We start from the raw sequence: 25,602 nt of genomic DNA, 5'->3' as shown, positions 1-25,602 counted from the left end.
AACCTGCATGTATGCAGCATCTTGGGGTCACATGATCCCCATTTGTGACCTTCCCAGCCTGCTTCCAACAAGCATAGTCAATTGGGGAAGCCAGATTTGCTTAATGACCATCTGATTCTCTTAATAATTGTAGTGATTTGCTTAACCACTGTGGCAAAAAACTTTGTAAAACCAAGTGTAACTCAACAACTGCATTGCTTAGCAACAGAAATTCCAATCCCACTTGTGGTAGTAAGTCGAGGACTTACCTGTATCTCATCATAGCAGGGAAGTTTTCTTGAGGGGTGCTGATGATGTTACTTAGCTTGGTAATGAAAGATTTGTCAGAAAACAACCAACTCGGAAGACATCAAGGAACCAATAATTCAAGCTTCATATACACATACTCTCTTCTACTGGAATAATTGTAGAGATGTAGGCATTGCCACCTTGCTAGCCAACTTAAAGAAGGCATAATTATGATACTAAATATGGAAGGAGGGGCATCTTGGAGGTGGTGAGAAGAAAATCAAGATGGCTGCTGCAATTCTGTGAATAGCAGCAGTGATGAGTCCAGTGGTTGAGAGAAATAGAAAGCAAGATGACATTTGCAGAAGGAGGACAAAGGACAAAAAAGTGTTGCCATATAAGCTCTGCCCTTCGATTCTCATGTCTGGGTGGGGGGGAATGCTATTTGAGGGATAGCTTATCTCCAATTGTCTCTGGCTGTCCAGTTGTCCAGCAGGATGAGCCTAAAAGTATCTTCGAATGACCTTGGAAGATGTAGGAAGAGCCGCAGACCTACTCAAATTTCACATTATCTCGGTCCACAGAAAGAGACAGGGGGCTTGTGAGAGGCATTTCAGAAGGCACCCGCTCCTCCCTAATATTCCAGAAAGTAAAAAGGAAGGAGGGGAGAAAAACTTTCAGACTTGCAAGATGCTGTTAATGTGACTTTACAATAAAGATAGAGCTAGTATTTATTGTCCTTCTCTGGATTATCTCTGAAAAGTGGGGTAAACTGGATTCCATCAATTAAGCTATGTTATCATTTTATGTAGCCTATTAATGTGGGCCCATTCTCTCTCTCTCTCTCTCTCATATCTTTCATCTCTCTAGCTTTCCATTGACTATCATGTCTACTATCTATCATCTGTCTCTGTAACATCCATCATCTCTATCATCTTTATCATCTATATTTATTTCTCTATCATATCTATGTCTATCATCTCTATTTGATGGGAAGCATTTCAGAAGGGATCCTCCCTTACAAAAAGCAGAGAGCCTTCATCACAAACAGCCTGTGCTGTCCAGATATTCTGACACAAAGTTTTCAAAAAGTGCTCTGTTCCCCCACTAAAAATACTGGTGGGCAGGTTTGTATAATGACAGCTTTTAACTGCGACTTCAAAAGGAATCCAAAGGTCTCTATTCCCTCCTTCTGTCCCGCACACAATTTAAAAGCCACCTCTATCAGGAGAACTCTTTAGCATGACCTCGCTTCACATTAGCTCATTTGTGGTTTCATTGCCTTCCAGCTTCTGTCCAATTTTAGCAACTAGAATAGCTTCTGTTGAAGCCTTCCCAAAAGCAATAATAATAACACAAAAATCCCCTGATATTCTTCCAAGTGCTACTCAGGTTGAAAGGCTCTGGGTTCTGCGTCTCTCTAATTTCTCCTGTTCAGGCAGTCTATCCAAGAAGGACTCCCAACCAATGAAGGCTGAAGGCTGAGTCCTATAAAAACCTGCTGTTCTGCCCTGCCTAGGATCTTTCCAGCTAAGTTTGGGATCTCAGCCTAGAAGTCTCTCCCCAGAGGTGCAGAGAGAAGCTTTCTGACCCCCAGGCCCCAGAAGAAGACCTTCTGGAGCAATGACAGGACTCAAACTGGCCCTTGTCTTCATTTATTTTGTCTTCATCGGCGCCTTGGCTCAAGGTATTGGTACATCTAAATGTGCGCATGTATTTATTTGTGTGTATATGGACAGAGAAAGAGAGAGGTTTTTTCTGCCCCTCCCCATACCACATGACAGCTTTTTCATCGATTTGAATAGCTACCTAGGAATTAAAATGGCATAAAGGTTCACAAATCTTCAAGAACAAGGAGGACAGACTTCATTAATTTTATTGTCTTCTGTCCCCAAAGCAGCATATCTCACCCTCTTGCTCCTATTTTTCCCCACAGCAACAACCCTATGACGTAGGTTGGGCTTGCAAGAGGGCTGAGGCTAATTTACGATGCAGCTGCAATTAATGGAGAGTTGATAATTGTCCATAATTGCTAGATGATATGCTACCAAGATCCAGCGGGAAAAAAAGATAGAATCTTTTCTCCCTTTCTAGTGAGATCAGAATCTGAGGTTATATAAAGAAAGGGCTTCTTCCTATGATTTGTGACCAGAATGTAAGAGGTAATGAGAGTGAACTGTTGTGTTGACAAAAGGCAAATGTGTTCTTAAGGCAAGTTATAGGTAACTTGAAATGGTGACTGGCCTTATCTATGGGGGAGAAAGATCTAATAACACAATGATTAAACATGGCCTTGATAGAGACAGATAATTATTGAGGGTGGGATGAGGGGAATAAACTTTGAAAAGGCATCTTGTTGCCCAGTCTATGAGCTCAGATTGCTAGATTGGACAGATCTCCTGGTCTCTTCTGTGCAGATCACCTCCTATATTATTTTTAGATCTATCCATATTTAAATCTACCTATTATAAACGAAGGGAGAGAACCTTATTCATTTCAGCAGATTACTTTCCAATTTGCATATGTCAGTCCCTGGATATCAAAAGTCAGATGTGTCCTCCATGGGAACAGATGGTCTAGTTGCAAATTTTAAATACTATAGGGGGGAAGATCAACCACAGGTATCCTGGTCCAGAGAAGACACCAGTTCAGACAGACCCATATAATCTGATCCAGTCACTTTTAATGTTCTCACATGTAGCTTTTCCATCATGATTTTAATGGAGGTGATTGTTTAGTAAAGCTAAGTAAAGGGGAGCATTGAGGCATAAGCAGATGACATCTTAAACTGCTGAGCTCCAATCCATGAGGCAGCAGAGAACTATACTGGCATAAATTGCACTGCCTGAAGTCTGATCCCTAGAATCACTGCTGATGAATAGTGTTGCCTTTGCTGTTTTAACATGGAAGATGTTAAGGAAACAATTGGTAGATATTTCAGGCTTCCCCTCTCCTGCTGAGTGTCATCTGCTGACAGGAAAAACAACCACCAATCAATCTCTTTAATGTGTGGTGGGTCCAGCAAATGCAAGCGGGAATTTAGATGAGCTGGTTTAACCACCAGTCAAGTTGCCTAAGTAATCTGGGTCTAGTACTCTTCTAAAAGAAACCCATCTCTAAAACTAGCCCAGCTACAGAGGTATTTAGCGCTGGCTTTTGGAAGGAAGAGGCGAAAAGTTGCTAAACCTTAGGAAAGCAGAAAGAGTGAGAAAGAGTGTTAAAATAACCCTGGACAATATTGTCCTTAGCAAAGTGACAGGCTTTTGAAGGTATCCTGTATAATAAAGTGACATTCCTGGAATCCCTCTGGTGCTTGTTTCTCCACCTGGCCTACCTTGAAGGACTGACGTGGCTTCTGTAGCAATAGTGCTAGTGTAAGAGATGAGCCTGAAGGAGGGTCAAACGCATCATTAGTCTTGACTCCTTTCGCACCCACACGAGATCTAACTCCAGCCTGCCTTGAATTCCATTGACTCTTAACCACCACCAATTTGTTTTGATCGTAGAGGTTCAGACTTTTGTAGGGACCTTAAGCTTGCAATAAACTTTTATATTCATTTGAACTGCCTGGGTTTTCTGATTTCTTGTGCTTGACAGCTACACTGCCCAAAGAAATAAAACCAGTGAAGAAAGGACAATGCCCTTGTCAAGAAAAGCTGCGTAATGATCAATGGCACCAGAATCAGCAATTATGCAACTGGCAGAACCCAATTGTCTTTACCATCTTAATTTCACCTTTTATGCAGCAGTGGGTTAGCACTTTTTCAGGAGACTTATTTCTGTTCTTAAAACACTCCCACTAAATTCTTTAAAACTAATTTAGAATTCTAGCCAAAGAGCACTAAATCTGGGTATAGAAGGAGCTGGTGCGTGTCTTGATGACCCCTTCAGAAAATGGTGAAAAGGGGCAGATTCCTCTGCAGAACCAGATGTTGTGAGCCCAGCGGGCAGAAGGGAGGGCTAGGAGGAGCTGAGTCAATTAATTAATCAATGCCCATCTGCCAAAAACAGCCACTAAAAACTGAAAGAAACCCTAAGCTGGAATTGTAAAACTGCATTGTGTTCCGTATTTGTTAGAATAAATTATAAAACGATGAAAGATCCTGAAGCACCAGCTTTCTCTTTGAATAAAATCCAAGAGATTTGTGATGTTGGAGTCTGCCAAGGTTTGTCTAGAGAAGAGCTCCTCCACTTGTTAGTATATTGGGTGGCCCTGTACAGATTGTTTTCTACCCCCAAAAAGAAAGGAAGCATATAGCACACACTCACCCCAAAGCGAGAGCAACACAGAAAGAATGGCAGAAGGAGATTCAACACACAGAGAAAGAAATGATAAAACAATAGGGTTTGCTATCAGCCTGTATGCTCAAGGCAGCATCTGGAGAGGTCTGGTTAAGAACATGGAGGGTCAGGCTATGAATGCTCTTAACAATGATGGTTTACTGCCTTCTGACGCAGAGGCAGCAAGGCTTAAATATTGGTTGCTGGGAAGCAATATTTCAAGGGGGTTCTTGGCCTCCAACTTGGGTTGGCAAGCTTCCCAAGTGCATCCCTGAGGATGCAGGATCCAGATTGTTGGGAGCAAGATGCCGACGCTGTAACCACTTAGAGAGTATAATAATAATAATAATAATAATAATAATAATAATAATAATAATAATAATAACAACAACAACAACAACAACAACAACAACAGCAACAGCAACAGCAACAACAATAATACTTTATGTGCGGTCACAGACCAAAACACAAGTACAACAAAAGAAGAACATGGCAAAATTAATCATGAACAATTGGTCACCAAAAACTTGACTAAGGGGAATAACAGTGTTCTCCTCTGATGGTTACAGCTCTTAAAAATTTTTTGGAAACCAAAGAAGTGATATATGAGGAGCCATCCCCTAGACAATATAAGAACAAATTACTAACATTGGGTCTAGAAGGGTCTGTTTCAAGGAGAGACAGTAACTTAGATCTGCCTGCATTATACATAGGGCAATATAAAAGAACATGCTCCACAGTTTCAACCTCAGCTCTGTCACAGGGGCATAGCCGCTCGTTAATCGGGAGCCTCTTAAATCGCTCATTCAGTAGTGTTGAGGGCAAAACATTAAAGCGAACTAGGGAGAAAGCTCTTCTATACTTGGGAATGGTTAGAGTGTAAAAATAGGAAGCCATCCTCAGTCCGTTATTATTAAATAAATCAGAGGGGAGCAAGTTTTGTTAGCTCTGGCTCATAGATATTGCAAATCAATGTCCACAAGCTGTTGGACTACCCTAAATTGGGCGTCCTTAAGGCCATAATCTCCCAGAGCATCCTCTGTAAAACCTAGCAGGTGTAATTTCTTCATCAGCTCCCTCTCCCAACGAGAAATATGAGAGTCAGCAAGCACCAGGGAGAGGTAGCTACCAGGAACTGCCAGAAAGAACACCCAAAATCACGTTTTAAAGGTGTTAGATGCTGACACTGTAACCGCTTAGAGAGGGCTGCAAAGCACTGTAAAGCAGTATGTAAGTGCTATTCCTATCCTTTTGACCAGTGAGTGATGGCAGAGAATGCCAGATTAGATGGATCCAAGGCCTAATCCACTAGGGTTCTTCTTATCTCGGTATGATTTTGAATATAATACAATATATAGGTAGTCCTTAACTTACAACCCTTTATTTAATGATCATTCAAAGTTACAATGGCAGTGAAAAAAGTGAATTACAACCAGTCCTGGTACTCAATTAGCACCCCCATAATCACATGATCAAAATTTGGGCACCTGACAAAGGCACGTATTTACTATAGTTGTTGTGTTTCAGGCACATGTCATCACTATTTGCAACCTTCCTAGTGGGCTTCCCCCAAGCAAACCTGGACGCATTTAACAACTGTATGATTCACCTAACAACTGTAGTGATTTGCTTAACCATGGGGGGGTGGGGAGGTCATAAAATTGTGTGTGGCTTAGCAACGAAAACCCTGGTCCCAATTGTGGTTGTGAGTGTATCTACATGTATCTTAATATATCAGGGAAGGAAGTGGCTGGATCATTTGTATATGTATGTGTGTGTTTGTGTGTGTGTGTGTTGAGGGGGAATCAGTGCTAACTCCTTGGCAAATGCCTGGACAAGTCCCTGCAGTCTTCTTGCCAAGATTTTAGAAGCGGTTTGCCATTGCTGCTTTCTATGACTGAGAGAGAGTGACTGGCACAAGGTCGTCCAGCTGACTTCATGCCTTGGGTCGGAGGACTAGGATTTAGCCTGGTACCTTAACCACTACCCCAAACTGGCTTCCCATCAAACAGAATCAGAAGATCCCTTTCCTGAATGAAGTTGGACAGCCATCAGCATCTAGGGTTTTGCCATGAATAGTGGGTTGATCCTTCCTAAGGCCTTCAAGGGCCCTTTTGAACCTTGTAATTCTAGAGTGACCTTTTGACCATTCCTCATAGGGATGCTTGTCCATTCCTCCACACAGATGGTTATCTGAGAAACATCAACATGTTTAAGTATCTGTCTTGCAAATATTTCTCCAAAGAGCCATCTGTTTCCTACTTTGCATGAAGATATGATTATATCAGGATTGAAGCTTGCTTTAAAATAAAAAAAACAGTTGGGACCACAGCACCCACGCAAGTCCAAAAAAGACAAAATAACAGCTTTTAAATGTGGTCCCAGCCACCATTGTGACTTTCCTGAACTCCCTGGGGATAGTCTTTCTGGAGAAGTAGAGAGGGCAAAATAAAAAATATCCAATATTGAGGGGGGGGAAAGAGACATTTGCCTTTTCTTTTGACCACTTTACTCTTCCTAGAGAGTTTTTTTATTTTATTCTTTCTACCTTCTGCTGACATTTGCTCAGTTTACATCTCTGAATTGTGTGACCTTCAAGGTGAGATAAATTTCAATTTCCCAGCACGAGGTTTAGCTGGTTCCGGAAGATTCCCAGCATGGCTGCACAGCAGGGAAAAGCTGTCAGGTATGTGTAGGGCAGGAGCTCTGTTGCTCTGCTCGGCAGTCCTGCAGTCCCTGCCACCAGAGTCATGTCCTTGCCTTCTTCCTTTTAATAATCAATAATGTCTGGGAAAGGAATATAAAAGGAACCAACATTTAGCCTTTAAAGCAGTGTTTCTCAAGCTTGCCATTTTAAAATGTGTGGATTTCAACTCTTTAGAATTCCCCAGCCAGCATGAGAGAAACACAGTTTTAAATTATGGAATAAGCAAAGTAACTTTCCTCAACCATTTAATTAGTGAAGTTTAAATGATATATCTTTGCTGAAATCACTATTTACCATGATATCCTTTTTTAAAAATTAAAGATTTTAAAAAATAACATACCATAAATAATTTCAACATTAAACCCTTCCAATAACAAGCCCTTTAAATTTTCAATATATCCTGCAGAGCTTTCATTTTAATCTGTTACCAAATAGCTATTGTCCTGTCAATCTAAATAAAATTTTTATTTCTTTCTTTTTGAGCAACTTTTTGACTTCCTCATTAAACTTATCAAGTTTTTTTTTTAGTAAGACATTATCCAAATATTTCCACTGGTGGGCATGTTGTGTCTTTGTAAAGATAGATTATAATTTGCTGTAAAGTAAATACAGTACACAGTAGCTGCGTCACTGCAAGGGACATTTGACTTTGTAATTAGGCTCTGTGATTTCAGCTGATGGGAACTGTAGTCCAACAGTATTGAAGGGGACATGGGTAGTGAAGTCTTAGCTATAACTACATAAGCCATAGTAGTTTTTTCTTCCAATTTATATGGTGCTGCAAAACAAGCATAGCAGAAATGATGCCTCTTTGTGGGCTGTAGTTGGAAATCAGATGCTGGGGTAAATAGAGCATCTCGCTGAGGAGAGCATCGGGCCCAGTAACAATGCCTGATTTGCCAGGTGCAGGATTAAAAGAAAAGGCACTATATGCCATTGGGACAGTTTTTGGATGCCAGTGAGTGGGCATCCTTTAAGCCAGGGGCCTCCAACCTTGGCCACTTTAAGACTTGTGGACTTCAACTCCCAGAATTCCTCAGCCAGATGAGGAATTCTGGGAGTTGAAGTCCACAAGTCTTAAAGGGGCCAAGGTTGGAGACCCCTGCTTTAAGCAGATTTGGGGTCCTTTTTTTTCTTATTTATCAGATGTAGCAGATTGAGCTTATTTATTAGAACTACACCCTGCCTTTATCAGCAGTGTACATAGTACTCCCTCTCTACAATAACCTTGTAGAGCAAGGATCTCCAGCCTTGGCTATTTTAAGGCTGAGGAATTCTGGCACTCAAGTCCACAAGTTCAAGGCCAAGGTTGGAGACCCCTGTTGTAGAGAGTAAGTTGTGGTGGGAGAGAAGGACTGGGCCAAAATCAGCCAATGAGCTGTCACAACCGAGGGGCGATTAGAATATGCTTCTAGCCCAGCACTTTCGCTGCTAAACCTGATTGACTCTTGGGCCGAGAGAGAGGGACTAGCCCAAAGTCAGCCAATGAGCTTCCACGGCTGGGGGTAGGAGACTAGCACCTGAGTTTCTCTGCTTCTTGTCCAGCACCTTCTTCAATACAGCTGAAGAAATTCCATCTCCGTCTAGCCAGTTGGCGCTGTTTTTATTTTTAATGGCAGTGCTTTGATATAATGAACCTTAAACGGCTGAGTTTTATAGTCTTCAGTTTAGCCAACTGATCCCTTGAGAGCTGTTTGGTAGCAAGAGAGCATTCTGGTTTAATAAATCAAGACTTCCCATGACTTTACTGATGGAGCAGAGAGCCTGCTTAAGGGTGTGTGTGTGTGTGAATTTATTTTAAATGTATACGTATAAACATATTTTTACGACTGAAAGCCACCAAGAGCTACCCTATGGCAATGGTGGCTAACCGTTTTTGGGATCCTGTGCCAAAAATTGTGCGTGCATTAGCACACACGCACTCACGTGCCAGCACCCAGAATGCAATGTGTGCCCCCCCACACCCCCTGCTCATGCGTGCGCAATCCCCACTGAATAATATGCCCATTTTGTCACTTCCGGTATTACAGGAAGTGACGAACAGACCTATTCATCCTGAAAAGCCTTGCAGAGGCTTTTTCCAAGCCTCTGGGAGGCCGAAAAAGGCCTCAAACCAGCAGAAAAATCAGCTGTGAGGCATGCCATGTGCAGTGAGGTAAGTTTGCCTGCAGCTCACATGCCGGCACAAATGGCTCTGCATGCCACCTCTGGCATGAGTGCCATAGGTTTGCCATCATGGCCCTATGGTAACATTGGCAGCCAATAAGTTTTATAAATCATACATACATACATACATATATACATACATAAATTTGTAGTCCTATAATCAGCTTTGGTTGTTATCCTGGGGACAAATAAGGAGCCTTCAGAGAACTCCCTTTTAATTTCATCTCCACTTATGGATTACAGCTCCTTATCTACCATATCTGCCAGTCAAAAACTGTAAAGCTATTTAATAAATAATGCAGCTGGGTGTCCAACCAGAGCCAGGTGGTTTAGTCTGATAGATAGAATTAGTGTTTCAGAGGTGGTATTCAGCAGGTTCTGACCAATTCTGGAGAAATTTTGAGTAGTTCGGAGAACCGGCAAATACCACCTCTGACTGGCCCTGCCCCCATCTATTCTCTGCCTCTCCAGTCCCAGCTGATCGGCTGAGTCTTCTTTTGTTGCTCTGCACAGGAGTACGGAGCTGGAAAGCAGGTTAGTGGGGTGGGGAGGGAATGGCATTTTGCAGTAACCTTCCCCTGCCACGCCCAACAAGCCACGCCCAACAAGCCACACTCACAGAACTGGTAGTAAAAAATTTTGAATTTAGCTGAATAGATGAACCTAGTCAGATAAACCTAGTTGATTGGTGTTGGCCTAGGAGTGTTTTCTAGACGCAGAGAGGTATATATTAATCAGTAAGCAACTGCTTAACCTCAAAGTATAAAAATATTATTTTTTATTTGAACTTGTGGTTTTCTTCACAGATCCGCAGATGAAAAATGACTCTGAGTCAGCCAAGACAAAACAACTGAATAAACATAAAAAAAGGATAAAAGCCAGGACACGTCTTGATGAAAAAAGAGTTGGTGGGTCACCTTTTTAAAAATATGAAGGCTAATTCATGAGTTGACGACATAAGGCAAAGAGTCAATATGGTGGCTGTGACTGGGCAAGGAAAGCCCCACTCCTTTTTAATATTTGTGATGTCATATGTATAAAAAGGGGCAGGGTTTTGATTGCAATTGTGGCCAACATCTTGACTTTTTTGACCTCCCTGGTGGACACTTCTGATGCTGCAAGCTACATTTCATGCCCAACATTCCATTCTATTGACAACTGTCTTTTGTTTGGTTGTTAATTCTCTTTGATTTCTTCTTAATTGTGCTTAGACTAGAAAGGAATATAAATAATTCCAAAACTGGAATTAACAGCTTTCTGGGTTTTTTACAACCCTCCTTCTCCTTTTATAAAATATGGTTCTGAAATCATGAAAAAATGAACGTTTTATTTTCAACAAAAGCTTTAATTTTGGTATTAGGAAAAAGTTCATTACAGGTAGTCCTCAATTTACAATCACAGTTGACCCCAAAATTTCTGTTGCTAAGCAAGAAAATTGTAAGCAAGTTTTGCCCCACTTTATGACCCTTCTTGTCATTGGTGTTAAATAAATTACTCCAGTTGTTAAGTTACTAATATGGTTGTTAATATATCTGGCTTCCCTATTGACTTTGGTTGTCAAAAAGCCACAAAAGGTGATCACATGACCACTGGATACTACAACCATCATAACTATGAGCCAGTTGTCAAGTGTCTGAATTTTGAACATGTGACTATGGGGATGCTGCAATGGCTATAAGTGTGAAAAATTGTCATAAGTCACTTTTTTTCAGTGGCGTTATAACTTTGAACAGTCATTAGACAAATGATTGTAAGTCAAGGACTACCTATATAGTAAGAATCTGGGTTAATAATTGTTGTGTTTGCATAATATACGACTGAACCACATTGTCCTTAGCTTATACAATTGATATAACAACTACTTTCTTTTGACATCATTGCTTATAATTATATTTTCTTTATTTTAGTTGTTGTGAGACAGCCCAAGTTGTGGATAGCTGAGCATCATATAAATTTGAAACAGAAATGAAGTGGAGAAAACTCATTTGAAAATTATTTCTTCTGCCATTTTCAGTGGATATTATGAATCTATTTTTTTCCTTGTTTTGATCCTTTGAAACCCGTGTCCTAATAAAAGGGAATTCTTGATTTCTTGATGTACCCATCTGTGAAATGGGCCTCTTTCGGGATGGCCTGGTGTAGAAAGCCCTGTTGTAGAGTAGCAGCCGTCCGCACACCACTGAGAGTCATGGGAGAGTCTTTTTTCCTCCTCTTCTACCTGCAGGGAAATGGACCTCTTGGTTCAATGTGGACCATCCTGGAGGCGAAGGGGATTTCGAGACGCTGGAGGCCATCCGGTTCTACTACCCCAAGCGCATTTGTGCCCGGCCCCTCTCTATCCAAGCCCGCACCACGAAGTGGGAGCTTCCCAAGGAAGTGGGAGAAGTCGTGCGCTTCAGCCCCCAAGAAGGCTTCCATTGCCTCAACAAAGAGCAGCCCAGCAATAAGACCTGCTCCAACTATCATGTCCGATTCCTCTGCCCTGTGGGTAAGTGGGAAATAACAATTTATCGGTGGAACAACTTGCCTTCAGAGGTTGTAGGTGCTCCAACACTGGAGTTTCTTCTTAACTGGACAACCATTTGTCTGAAATGTTACAGGGTTTCCTGTTTGAGCAGGAATTGGGCTAGATGGCCTCCAAGGTCCCTTTCAACTCTTACTTAGTCATTCTGTCTGATTTTTATGGCCATGGCATTAAAAGTGTGAAAAATCTAAGCTTTCATGAGCAGTCCAAGATAATTGACAAGGCAACTGATAGCAGTCATTTAATTAGTCATGTTATTAGTTCCCCAAATTCTGGGAACTCAGGGAGATCTGGAGGTACAGACATTTTTAAAAGCAGTTTTTGATCATTAAATTACCTACAAGCATCCCACTTTTTCTTAGATCCATGATGACAGTGAAGTGTAACTCCCTCCTAATGGTAGTTACCCTTTGCCCCCAAAATAAACAAAGAAATATCCGTGAATACCTCTTAGTTTTTTATTTGTACCCAAAGAAATCTAGCCTGCATTCTTTTCATGACAAAATGAGTTTCATTTTAAAAAATGATAAAATAAAATAAATAATAAAATAAAATAAAAGCGATTGGACTCTAGGTCTCCATGAAAGAAGACATCTTCAACATAACAGAACCTAGGAAGAAAAGCCTTGGTCCTCCCTTGTAAAGACTTTGCTGCCCAAACCATCACACTTCTAGACACAATTCTCGTTCTGAGTTTCTTTTCCCCTTAATTTGTTCTGCCCAACAGATCCTATGCAGAAGCCAGGATGGTCCAGCTGGTCTCCCTGGAGTCCCTGTTCCTGGACAGCATGTGGCCTCAGTGGCATCGAAACCAGACACCGGACCTGCCTGAAGAACTCTTCACCAGTGCCAGGACAGCTGTCAAAATGCCCTGGGAAATCCATGGAACGTCGGACCTGCAGATCTGAACCCTGTCAAGGTTCGTTTTGGCCCTCAACCTACGTCAATTTCATACTGGGGGCAGGGTGGGGAACATGGGGATCTGGTGACAATTAAGATATTTTGGATCATTTCTGACAAGAATTTAGAGAAAGTGTGTGATTTTTTTTTTTCAAGAGGCAACTGAAAGTCCAGTTGCCTCTTTAAAGAAAGCATCTTTGGGACAACCATGAGTTGTCGTGGAAGCTTCATCCCTTGAGACTTTCAAGAAGAGATTGGACTGCCATGTGTCAGAAATGGTGTAGGGTCTCCTGCTTGGGTGGGTGGGTGGGGGTGGACTAGATGATCTACAATGTCCAACTCTTCCAACTCTGTTAATCTAATCTAATCTAATCCAATCCAATCCAATCCAATCCAATGACCTGGATGACTGAGAATCTCCATAGACATTTAGACAAAATGTGTATGGTTTTTCTTATTACCAAAATAGAGAAATATTTTATTAAAGATTCTTCCCTCCTCTCCTTTTTATTACACCCCCTGACATTTTCCCACCCACATCTGATCTCTGAATTCCAACACTTTGTGTGTTTTTGTTTTGACTTCTGGCGACTACCTGGACAAGTCCCTGGCAAGATTTTGGAAGTGGTTTACCATTGTCTCATTGTTAAGGCTGAGAGAGAATGACCGGCCCAAGGTCTCCCAGCTGGCTTTGGGCCTCGGGCAGGACTAGAATTCACAGCCTCCAAGTTTCTAGCCTGATGCATTAACCACTACACCAAACTGCCTCTCAAGGCCATAGATGCCATCTAGAATATTTTTTTTTCTCTGTGAAGCCTCTAACATTTTTCAAGAAAGAAGAACTTTCTACTTGCCTAGGCAGTGAACACGGCTGTACCATGCCCAGGTTTGGGGTCAAGACATCACCTGCAAGGAATGTTAGCAATGGTCTTGCGGTCAGGGCCAGAGAGCTTCTGTTTTTATGGGCAAAGCAATTCCTTTTTAATTAACATGATCCCTGCCAAGGTTTCCTGCCAAGTACGCTTTTGGGCAAGCATGAAACATTTTTGTCCAGAAGATCTGACACTCGATCCTTTGTTCTGATGGGGCTAAGAGGTAAATTTGACCCTAAGTACGCACACATCTATCAATGTTGTCTACATTCTTTGTCAAAAAACAAAATGATCCAAAATATCAGCCCGGCACAGTGTGTTTTCTTAAGATTGGTGATGGGAATTCCAGGGATGGCAGTTGACCTGTGATGCCCAACGAAGGGTTCCAAGTGAGAAGAGCATGTGCCACTAACAATAAAAAATTAATCAAATAAAGCTTTTCCCATTGCTGCCCTGTATGATTTGCTATACAGTCTTTCTTCCTTCTAAACTTCTGGAGGACAAGGGGTTTAATCCTGCCGGTATCTTTTATTTTCTTTTATTAGATTTTTATCTCACCTTTATTACTTTATCAACTTTAATTTGCCTAAGACAGCAACAGAATAGAATAGAATATAGTAGAGTAGAGTAGAGTAGAGTAGAGTAGAGTAGAGTAGAGTAGAGTAGAGTAGAGTAGAGTAGAGTAGAGTAGAATAGAATTCTTTATTGGCCAAGTGTGATTGGACACACAAGGAATTTGTCTTTGGTGCATAAGCTCTCAGTGTACGTAAAAGAAAAGATACATTCGTCAAGAGTCAAGAATCATAAGGTAGAATACTTAATAATAGTCATAGGGTACAATAAATAATCAAATCAAACATACCTATTCTTTTTTCCTCTACAACAACAACTCTGTGAGATGGGTTGGGCTAAAAGAGAGTGACTGGCCAAATTCCTGCTATATTTGTGTAATGTAGCCAGTATGGGAGTGGATTTGCAGCACAACAACACTGCAAAAAGACAGCTGTGTTAATCCTTGGCAGCCAAAAATGAAGGTGTAGTTATATACCATATGCTTTTTAATAAAATGTGTTGATCAGAAAAGGTGCTACTAGACTGATTTGAGGTGATTTGAGGCCAGTCCTTCTCTGAGACTAATATACATTATTGGATTAAAGGTAAAGGTAAAAAGTAGAAGGAGTATTATTTAACCACTAAGATGGTATATCAATCCAATCTAATGAATAAAGAAGTATCATTTTGTCAAATTGTATTTATTCCTATTTATTTTCTTGAAGAGACATTTGCTTCCACTTCCTAAACTTATTTTAGTTTTTTTTTTTACACATAACGTATCTTACATTATTCTTATCTGCTGTGTTCTCGTCCCTTCCTCTTTTCCCACAGTCATTGTCATTTTTGCTACTACATTATAGTCTTGCTCTTCAACTTTATTTTCCAAAAGCACCAGAAAGCAGGACAAGAAACAATGGATGGAAACTAATCAAGGAGAGAAGCAGGGGTGGGATTCATAATTTTTAACAACTGGTTCTGTGGGCGTGGCTTAGGTGGTGGGTGTGGCTTAGGTGGTCATATGACTGGGTGGACATAGCTTGGTGGTCATGTGACTGGCTGGGTGCGGCCAACTCAATATCACTCACATCGAGACACGCATCTCCTCGCCTGGCCTCTCATGACTGTGGGGATGCTGCAACAGTCGTAAGGGTGAAAAATGGTCTTAAGTCACTTTTTTCAGTGCCATTGTAACTTTGAATGGTCACTCCACACAAGCAAAGTACCAACAAAGGAGGGGGAAAAACTCCAGAGACATTCCTGAGACAGGAAGTCTAGTCCTGCCAAGACTGTAATAAGGGTTAACGGAGAGGCAGTTTCTGTAAGCAACACCAGAATGGTTCCTTCCTGCCTTCCTTACAGGATTAGGGCAGTAATTTCTTCTAACAACCGGTTCTCCGAACTGCTTAGAATGTTAACAACCAGTTCTAGCGAATAGGTGCAAACTGGTAGAATCCCACCCCTGGAAAGAAGCAACCTGAAATTAAGGAGAAATTTCCTAACAGTGAGGACAATAAAGCAGTGGAACAGCCTGCCTTCAGAAATTGCGGGTGCTCCAACACTGGAGTTTTTAAAGAAAAGACTGGACAACCACCTGTCTGAAATGATATAGGTTCTCCTGCTTGAGTAGGGGGTTGGACTAGAAAACCTCCAAGGTCCCTTCCAGCTCTATTCTGATTGGTTGAAAAGGTGGTACAACTCTCCAGTGGCGTTGAATAACTTGGTGGGCAGACAATCTTTTAGGGAAAAACTCCAGCATTTTCTCTGTTCAAAATGTGTGTCTGGAGCTTTGGATTGGAGAAGCAGGCCAACTGCTTGTCTCTTTTTGCTTACCTTCTCAGGAGCAAGAATTGAGACCTTGAACTTTTACGTGGTTTAACACACATGATTTTTTTTGCATAAGTCATAGAATAAATTCATAACAAAAAAAGAAACCAGAAGAAGTGTTTGTGGTTTGGGAGCAGACGCTGGAGAGGAAGGAGAGGAAAAAAACCCAAAACCACAGGACTTTTGTCACCAGTTCCAAAAGAGCTTTGCCAATGCAAGGCAGGGCTGGGTATCTAAAGCCACTTTAAAGTTCATGCTTTAAGAGGCAAACTGTTCCTAGTGCCAAGAGATCTGACCTCCCAAAGTAATTTTCACAGCCTTCCTTGAGGTTGGGACTAAAATCTGAGGAACATCAGTATAAGATGCATTCACAAAAATTATAATAAACAGCTTTTTTTTTTTTTTAGTGATGGATACCAACAGACTTCACTTTTGTTTAAGGGAAGTACATTTAAATACAAAAGTGGCATGGTATTATATGAAGACACCCCTCAACTAAAACTCTTTAATGGGATATCTAAATAAATGGGGACAAAGGATAACCCTGAATTTTCTTCTTCACGGATTTTGAAGCACAATCATATGCATGTCTCCATCTGTGCCGACATACCTTGTCCAGGAAGTAAAACCTCTCCGACTGTACTTAGCCTTGAAGGTTAGGTGACTTGTGCATACATATTTCTGTGGCCCTCACTGTTCCCACAGGCATAAAAGCTACAGGTAGTCCTCAACTTATAACCACAATGAGCCCAAAATTTATATGCTAAGTGAGAAATTTGTTAAGTGAATTTTGCCCCTGTTTACAACTTTTGTGGCCACATTTGTTAAGTGAATCATTGCCGTTGTTAAATTAGTAACCTGGTTTGTTAAATGAATCTGGCTTCCCCATTGACTTTGCTTGTCAGAAGGTCACAAAAGGAACCCCGGCAGTAGTGGGATTCAAAAAATTTTTACTACCAGTTCTGTGGGCATGGCTTGGTGGGCGTGGCTTGGTGGGCATCACAGGGGAAGGATATTGTAAAATCTCCATTCCTTCCCCACCCCACTAACCTGCTTTCCAGCTCCATTCTCCTGTGCAGGGCAACAAAAGAAGACCCAGCCGATCATCTGGGACTCGGGAGGCAGAGAATAGAAGGGGGCAGGGCCAGTCAGAGGTGGTGTTTGCCGGTTCTCTGAACAACTCAAAATTTCCACTACCGGTTCTCCAGAACTGGTCAGAACCTGCTGAATACCACCTCTGGACCCTGGGACAATGCAACCGTCTTAAATATGAGTCAGTTGTCAAGCATTTGAATGTAAATCATGTGACCCTGGGGATGCTGCAGCAGTCGTAAGTGTGAACAATGGTCATAAGTAATTTTTTTCATTGCTTTTGTAACTTCGAACAGTCATAAATGAACTGATGGAAGTCGCTACCTGTATTGATTTCCAGTAGAAGAGACATCTGTAGCTCAAGGCTGAACTGTGGCGTCCTTGGCACTATCTGAGTTGGGTTGTTTCTTGCAGATATTTCATTGCCCAACTAGGTAGTATTGTCACTGCTGCCACTGATGAGGTTACCTAGCTGGGTAATGAAATGTTTGCAAGAAAACAACCCCACTCAGAGAACACCAAAGCTATTGATTTCCAGAGGACTCAGTCCAAGTAAAAATAGGTGGGGCTGATGTCAACTATGCCAGCTTCAGAAACTTTTAGACAGGTTGTTCCATGAAAGCAAAAGCACAATTGATTATTAATGCCAGTGGCTTCTCTCACCCTCAGAACTCAAATGGAGCCAATGGGGAGCCTGGAGTCCTTGCTCAAAAACATGCGGCAGTGGCAGGAAGCAAGTGCGTCATCGAAGTTGTCAAAAAACGAAGCACTCACATTGTGTTGGGCGTCCCTTGGAGGTGAAGATCTGTGCCGACATACCTTGTCCAGGAAGTAAAACCTCTCCGACTGTACTTAGCCTTGAAGGTTAGGTGACTTGTGCATACATATTTCTGTGGCCCTCACTGTTCCCGCCACAAATTCTTAAAGGCAACATTTCTGTTAATCTGCATGTCAAACACCTAATTTGGAATTTGCAGGATGAATACCAAAGGAGAGAAGCCAGGACTTTAATAGATCTTAGAAAAGATTAAGAAATGGCTCCTAAATACTTACAATTTCATGAAGATACAAGCCCAAATAGCCAGAGGAGTCCTAACAGCAGGGAAGGTTCATGTTTCCAAATTCAGTTCACAAGAAAGCTGGGAAAAGGGGGCAACTTTTATAGGCCTTTTCCACACTCCCCACCAGAAGTGGTATTCAATTTTTTTTTACTATCGGTTCTGTGGGCGTGGCTTGCTGGGCGTGGCTTGCTGGGCATGACAGGGGAAGGATATACTACAAAATCTCCATTTTAACCCCACTCCAGGGGAAGGTTACTGAAAAATCTCCATTCCCTTCCCACCCCACTAACCTGCTTTTCAGCTCCGTTCTCCTGGGAAAGGCAACAAAAGAAGACCCAGCGGATCCTCTGGGACTTGGGAGGCAGAGAGTAGATGGGGGCGGAGCCAGTCAGAGGTGGGATTTGCTGGTTCTCCAAACTACTCAAAATTTCCACTACCGGTTCTCCAGAACTGGTCAGAACTGGCTGAATACCACCTCTGCTCCCCACCCTTCAGAATCCACACCTCGATTCTGGGGTAATAATCGGCCAGGGGAAATCAATGTTTGTATTTCTGCTCATTGCAAAGGAAGAGATTACAAGCACACAATAGCGAATACACTTTGAAAGGCTTGCCTGGATGCCTGCCAAGCTTAAAAATGGTCCTGGATGCTTAGGATACAAAAGGAGGAACATGGCAATTTCAGATAGCAGCACAAGCCGGGCCTGGGTGCTAATTAACTAATCACAATTACAGAGCTGAGCTGATTTGCAGCTTCCAGGGAAGCAGAGCCTGTACTCAAAAGAAAAAGCAATTTAGGAAGAGAGAGGTTGTCAAGCAATCCCTCCTCTGCACTCGAAGAAATTCTCCCTGAACAGGAGAAAAAAAAATACAAAAAAAAAATACAAGTTAGGTAATGATGCAGGTCAGGCAGCTTTCGGCCTTGGCTGAAAGAAAGATGCCACTGCCCCCCGACATTCCCTATTTTGCAACATTTGCTAACTCGCTGCTCACTCCAGGAGTTTGATTCCTGATGGGGCTTAAGGTTAACTCAGCTTTCCATCCTTCTGGTAAAATGAGGACCCAGATTGATGGGGGCAATAGGGCTTCGAAAATGTTAGCAATGGGTTCTCTGCCCGGTTGCTGGGTGGGCATGGCCATGGTGGGCGTGGCCTAGTCGTCCTCCTGCACCACAGTGGGTGTGTGTATGTGTGTGCGTTTGCCCTCCCCGAGCTCCGGAGGCTTTCTGTCATGCCCCTGGTGGAGACTGACTCTGAGGGAGAGGAGGAACAGCCGACAGGGAGTGGAAGTGTGGCTCCAGCGGTTGTGGAGGAGGCTGGGGAAGGGCGGAGGCTGGCTGAGCAGTCAGAGTAGGACCCAGGCCCATCCCCTCTCCATCCTAGGGCACACAGGGAGGAGGGGATAAGGGAGAGGCGTGGTCTCCTCCGGAGGAGAGGGCCTTGATCCTCTTCATGGGCTGCAGGTGTGACAACTGAATAAGAGTTTGGACCTGCGTACTGGCAAACGCTGGAAACAAATCATGTAAATATCTCTAGTTTATAGTTCCTCTCTGAGTTTGGCATCCTTTCCAGTGTGTGTTATCTGTGGACATCTTCCAGCCCTTATCTTGCCTGGTTTGTGTTGCTTTTTTCCTTCTTCGTGTAACGGTTTGTGTGGGAGTGTTTTTGTCTTCCGTCAAAGATATTGGGAGCTTGGAAGCAAACTGAAGGAATAAAAGGGGCTTCACCTGTTCCTGTGACCCTGTTTTATATCCCACCCTGAGTCATCACACTTTCCTTGAGCCTCCAGGAGGGTGAAAATGGCCTACCCGGACTCCGGAGGCTCTCTGGAAGCTGGAAATGGGCCCATTTCTAGCCTTCCTGAACTTCTGGGAGGACCATCTTTGGTCCTCCCCGAGCCTGCGCATGTGCCCTGCAACCTTATCTGCATCCAAAACAGGCTGCGTGAGGACTCATGCAGGGGTGGGATTCTACCAGTCTGCACCTATTTGCTAGAACCAGTTGTTAACATTCTAAGCAGTTTGGAGAACCTGTTGTTAGAAGAAATTACTGGCCTAATCCTGTAAGGAAGGTAGGAAGGAAACATTCTGGTGTTGCTTACAGAAACTGCCTCTCCGTTAACCCTTATTACATTCTTGGCAGGACTAGACTTCCTTTCTCAGGAACGTCTCTGGAGTGTTTTTTTCCCCCTCCTTTGCTGGTACTTTGCTTGTGTGGAGTGACCATTCAAAGTTACAATGGCACTGAAAAAAGTGACTTATGACCATTTTTCACACAACTGTTGCAGTATCCCCGCAGTCATGAGAGGCCAGGCGAGGAGAAGCATGCCTTGATGTGAGTGATATTGAGTTGGCCACAGCCAGCCAATAACATGACCACCAAGCCATGTCTACCCAGTCACATGACTACCAAGCCACGCCCACCACCTAAGCCATGCCCACAGAACCGGTTGTCAAAAAATTTGAATCCCACCCCTGGACTCCTGGGAGGGGCAGGTTGGGCAGGACCAGCCAGGAGTGGGATTTGGGGGTTCTCCAAACTGCACAGAATTTTAGCTAGGAGTTCTCCTGAACCCCTGCAAATCCCCAGCAGCCCACCCCTGTATAGGCTGACTCTGTAAACCACTTACAGAGGGCTGTAAAGCATTGTGAAGCTGTATATAAGCCCAAGTGATGTTGTTGTTGCTATCATCCATCTTCTTGGAAGCCCCTCCCTTGAGACTGTTGCATCTCTCGTACAAACCTAGCAGACCTCAATCCCTTATAAGTTCCGCACTTGCTCCTCCCCTTCTCTAACACGCCCAGACTCTTTAATGCCCCCTCTTGGTTCTCTCTTTCTAGCTTGCCAGCTCAGCTGTGTCATTGGCATCCCCAACAAGGACTGTACTGGCTGCATTTGTCCCAACCACACACTCTTGGGCACTGTTCGGAGGGCTGATGGGATGCCCCTTGCCGATGCCCAGATATCCCTCGCGGACCAGCCTCTCGTCCCCTTGGCCCAAAGCAATCGTTGGGGTCAGTTCACCATCCGTGGCATCTGTGCTGGCAATAGCACCAACATCAGTGCTGAGCTTGAGCACTTTGCACCAGGTAGTGCCTCACCTGTTGTCAATGGCTCTGGGACCTCTTTGGTGGAGATCATACTCCACAGACTGGGTAAGTGCAATAGGCTGGGGGTGGGGAAATTGTGGCCATAATTTGAGGACTACCTGTTCCTGATTTGCAGGAATCCCCACCCCACCCAAATAAAATATGGGAAGTTTGCTTTACTGTGCAGTTCCTGCCCACAGAATAGAATGGAATGGAGTGGAGTGGAGTGGAATGGAATGGAATAGAATAGAATAGAATAGAATAGAATAGAATAACAGAGTTGGAAGGGACCTTGGAGGTCTTCTAGTCCAACCCCCTGCCTAGGCAGGAAACCCTATAGTACCATTTCAGACAAATGGTTATCCAATCTCTTCTTAAAAACTTCCAGTGTTGGAACATTTACAATTACATTTACAATTTACATTAGCTGGTTCCAGTTTTTGATAAAGGGTTAAACCCGTGAGTATAATTAATGATTATTTATTTGCATTTTTAAAATCTTATCTTTATTATGATTTATAAATAATTCAAGGCAGCAAACATACTTAATACTCCTTCCTTGTCTTATTTTCCCCATAATAACAATCTTGTGAATCAGGTTGGGCTGAGAGAGAGAGCGACCGGCCCAAAGTCATTCATTTGGTTTTTCATGTCTAAGGCAGGACTAGAACTCACAAACTCCTGGTTCCTAGGACAGCATCTTAACCACTAATATTCTCTGAATACAAGAAATCAAGGCATCACAATCTGGCAGAAAGCTGGAATAGAGACTATAGAGGCAGCACTGGGACTGGCACTGAGGGCAGCAGAGTTTACGTTCAGAGTTGGGTAGAGGGCATTTCAACTCAACTCTGGGTCAAAGACACTGAACCTGGCTACTGAGGCAACCCAAAATCAGACTGAGGTTGTACTCAGCCAGAAAAAAAGAAATTCCCCTGACCTTGTGAAACAGCATATGGTGTGAGAGCATCTGCTAGATGTAAACTTTATTGTGTAACCCTTCCTTGAAAGCCATGAAAACTGACAAATTACACATGGTTCAGTCCTGGAATTAATGTTGGAAAATATCCTAGCTAAATTGGAAGTCAGCTAGCCAATTTGGAGGCATAGCAAACCCATAAAACACTGAAGGAAGGCGAAGGGAAAACTCATCATCCGTAAATTGACTGTTTTGGTGAGACAAATGTACTTTTGTCAGATTAATATTGTTGTTTGTTCCCTTCCTTTCCCCTCTTTCATTCCCTTCTGTCTTCCTTTCCTTTCCTTTCCTTTCCTTTCCTTTCCTTTCCTTTCCTTTCCATCCACGGCAGAACAACTTTACATGGTGACCAGTCCTGAATCAAAAGTGAGGAGGGTTGGAGAAAAAGTGAGGTTCTGCTGCAGTGCTCAAGGCACCCCTGAACCCAAAAAATATTACTGGTGAGTCATGCTGAAGATGGAATTCAGGAGAGCAGAGAAAAACTGATATTGTAACTTGAACCTGTGTCTGACTCATTCTCTGGGAATAAAAAGCTGAAGTGATGGAGGGAACAAACAAAAGGAGTCCTCAACCACTTTCTCTTGCTACTATCATTTTTGCCTTAGAGTCCTCTCTTTGTGGGAGGAAGTTGCAATCACAACCTTGGAACTTGCATTACTCACTCTTGTTTTTAAACAGGAACTTGTTGTGTATTATCCAGCAATAATCCCAACAGACATCTCTGTATGATAAGTCAGTGCTGTGCACTATTTTGCAGGTCTGGTGCTAGCAAACAGGAAAAACTCATCCCTGACAAATGGAAGCGAAGTTAGAGTTTTCTGCATCTCTTTGCTGCCATCTAGTGATCATCTGTTTTTTTGCAACCCAGATTTCAGGAAGATTGGCAGGTCTAACATTTCATGGGAAAAACAGAATTCAAATTTATTTCTTTTTCAAATTTAAACTTGCTATTCTTAATTGAGTCCCCCAGAAGTTTAAGAGCATCAGATTAAAAAAAACAAGCAAACAGAGAAATATCGGGTCAATTAAACAGAAGCCCCAAAACAAACTTAAAAATTAATGTCAGTCTGTCTATCCTGACACCTGTAACTCACCTGAGACCCTCTAAAATAACTTTTCAGTAGATGTCAAAAGATATTTGTGGAAACTTGGGACACCCTGATCAATCATTACATTTGCTATCTCTGGCCTCAGCCACTTTTGAGTCCAGTAAAGGCTGCCAGTAAGAACTGACCTTTCTTTTCTCCAAAACCCAGCTAGGTTTTATAGGGCCAAAATACAGGACTATAAAAACAAGACTATAAAAAGTTGAGATTATACAATTGGGCAACATGGATCAAAGCCTTTTTGAAAACATCACCGAAATATCCTATGTAAAAAAATAAAGGAACTCTTTATGTGCGTGTTTGTGGATACAAGCAGACACACACACACCAACAACAAAAAGAGGATTGCAGAACATTTCAAGTTATAGGTTGAACTGAGGTAAAAGTAATTTTGAAGCCAGGATAACAAAAGAGAAACACCTGGTTCTTTGGCTCTGTTTCCTTTCTGTTTAACCTGATCTGCCCTACTGCCATACCATCACTTCAACAAGCTTTCTAAATTGAACAACAACTCTTTTTTTAAAAAAAAATTCAGAACCAATGGCAGGGTGAGCTAAAGGTGAGGATGATAGGCTTTATCTATAGTATATATATTTAGTCTGGAGAACATTAGAGTCCAAGGACTGTTTTGGACTTGGGAAGTGAAATATATCCTGGAGAGCAGCGAATGACACAAACAGCTTTCTCTGCCAAGAATATACATATTCATATAGCCAGTAGGAGCTGAGATTTTTTTCTATTAGAGTTTACCTATACAAAGATAAAAGACTAATATAAATTAGGAAAAACGTAAAAAGTGAAGAAAAAGAAGTGCAAAGATATAGAATTTTTTTTAGAAAATATATAAAATATGACTGTCTACTCCCTCCAGACAAGTATAAACTTCAGAAACTTAAAACCCTTTCTAATATTTCAATAAGGAGAAGGTCTCTTCTTCTCATATCGTCCCTTATAATAAAAAATCAAATTATAAAAACTCATAAAGATGCTTTTTCAAAAGGCAACTGGACTTTGTTTTTCCTTGGAGACGTTTCGCTTCTCATCCAAGAAACTTCTTCAATTCTGATTTCAGTGAACTGAGGAAATTTCTTGGATGAGGAGTGAAATGTCTTCAAGGAAAAACTAAGTCCAGTTGCATTTTGAAAAAGCACTTTTGGGACAACCATGATCTAGATGATTGAAATCTACATAGAAATTATGAAATCTTCATAATTCAGCCCTAATTTGCAATAGTCTATTAAGAGTTACCAGATATAGTAACATACTGTATTTTAAACTTAATCTAATAAGTCCATTTTGTATTCCAATGTCATTTTTTCTCTCTAAAAAAAAAAGGAAATTTGCTTAAATTCGCTTGATTGTGGCAATCCTTCCATTATTTGCCTCACCCTAAAATCTCAGTGTGTCATGCACAAAACAGTTAGAAAAGTTATGGTTTAATGCAAACTGACTTTTGAAGGTTTGGTGAGTGGAAACAGTGTATGGAACTGACCAAGGAAAAAGGTAATTGTTGCCAACTCAAATATAAGTGTTTTTTTCCCCCCTTTCTGCCTCTCTCCATCCCCTCCTTCTGTTTCTCTAGGTATCACAATGAAACGCTCCTGAACTGGAAAACATACAATTACAGCAGGAGCTTAGTGTTACGTGATTTGAGAACTCACCAAGCTGGCTTATACCACTGCAAAGCCAGCAATGACCATAGTTCAATCAAATCCTCTGCTGCCCATTTGACAGTAATAAGTAAGTAGCTGGTTTTTTTGTGACAGGGCCTTCTTGAAATATCTGGTTTTGGGATAATGTGGTTTGTTTGAGCTTGGCTCAGTATTGGGTGAACATAGCCATTGTGGTATATGAATCATAATGTGTGCCTTATTTATTCTGATTCCTAAAGTTGCCCACCCACCTGCAACTCTGGGCAGCTTATAAAAAAAGATCATACTAAGTTTTGTTTGTTTTTGTGCCTTTGAGTTCAGTGCTGAAATTTACAGGATTCTCATAAGTTTTCAGATTGAAATCTTTCTTGGTGCTGGTATTGGCATTATCTTCTCAGGAACAAAAGATGCACTTAGAAGCCAGTCTGCCAAGATGGATTCTTTGCTCATGTGATATTGCAACAACCCCCTTTTGCCTGTTATTCATATCTTCTGCTAAATGTCACAAATATATAACTGGATTTTAACAGGACACCTAATCTCATCCTTCAGATAACAGATAATCAG

At 42.0% G+C, this 25,602-nt stretch overlaps 1 protein-coding gene across 2 annotated transcripts in view; it reads left to right on the top strand.

Annotated features, from left to right (window-relative positions):
* The first annotated feature begins 1,374 nt into the window (after nt 1-1,374).
* The window catches only part of LOC113434964 (cartilage intermediate layer protein 2-like), a 28,778-nt gene continuing 4,550 nt past the window's right edge, over nt 1,375-25,602 (top strand). The window contains exons 1-8 of one of the 2 annotated variants that reach the window (XM_087922776.1): nt 1,375-1,915; nt 10,189-10,290; nt 11,607-11,870; nt 12,634-12,825; nt 17,819-18,013; nt 21,050-21,364; nt 22,609-22,717; nt 24,966-25,123. In XM_087922776.1, coding sequence (XP_087778902.1) covers nt 1,852-1,915; nt 10,189-10,290; nt 11,607-11,870; nt 12,634-12,825; nt 17,819-18,013; nt 21,050-21,364; nt 22,609-22,717; nt 24,966-25,123 — 1,399 coding nt within the window. In that variant the 5' untranslated portion in view covers nt 1,375-1,851. The remainder of the gene's footprint in view (nt 1,916-10,188; nt 10,291-11,606; nt 11,871-12,633; nt 12,826-17,818; nt 18,014-21,049; nt 21,365-22,608; nt 22,718-24,965; nt 25,124-25,602) is intronic. The other variant, XM_087922777.1, reaches the window with a different exon arrangement.

Source organism: Pseudonaja textilis, chromosome 1, assembly GCF_049901715.1.
Source record: "Pseudonaja textilis isolate UNSWEBS1 chromosome 1, rPseTex1.2, whole genome shotgun sequence".
Lineage (NCBI taxonomy): Eukaryota > Metazoa > Chordata > Lepidosauria > Squamata > Elapidae > Pseudonaja > Pseudonaja textilis.
Note: the sequence above shows the minus strand (reverse complement) of the source record. Positions and strands in the feature narration are given on the sequence as shown.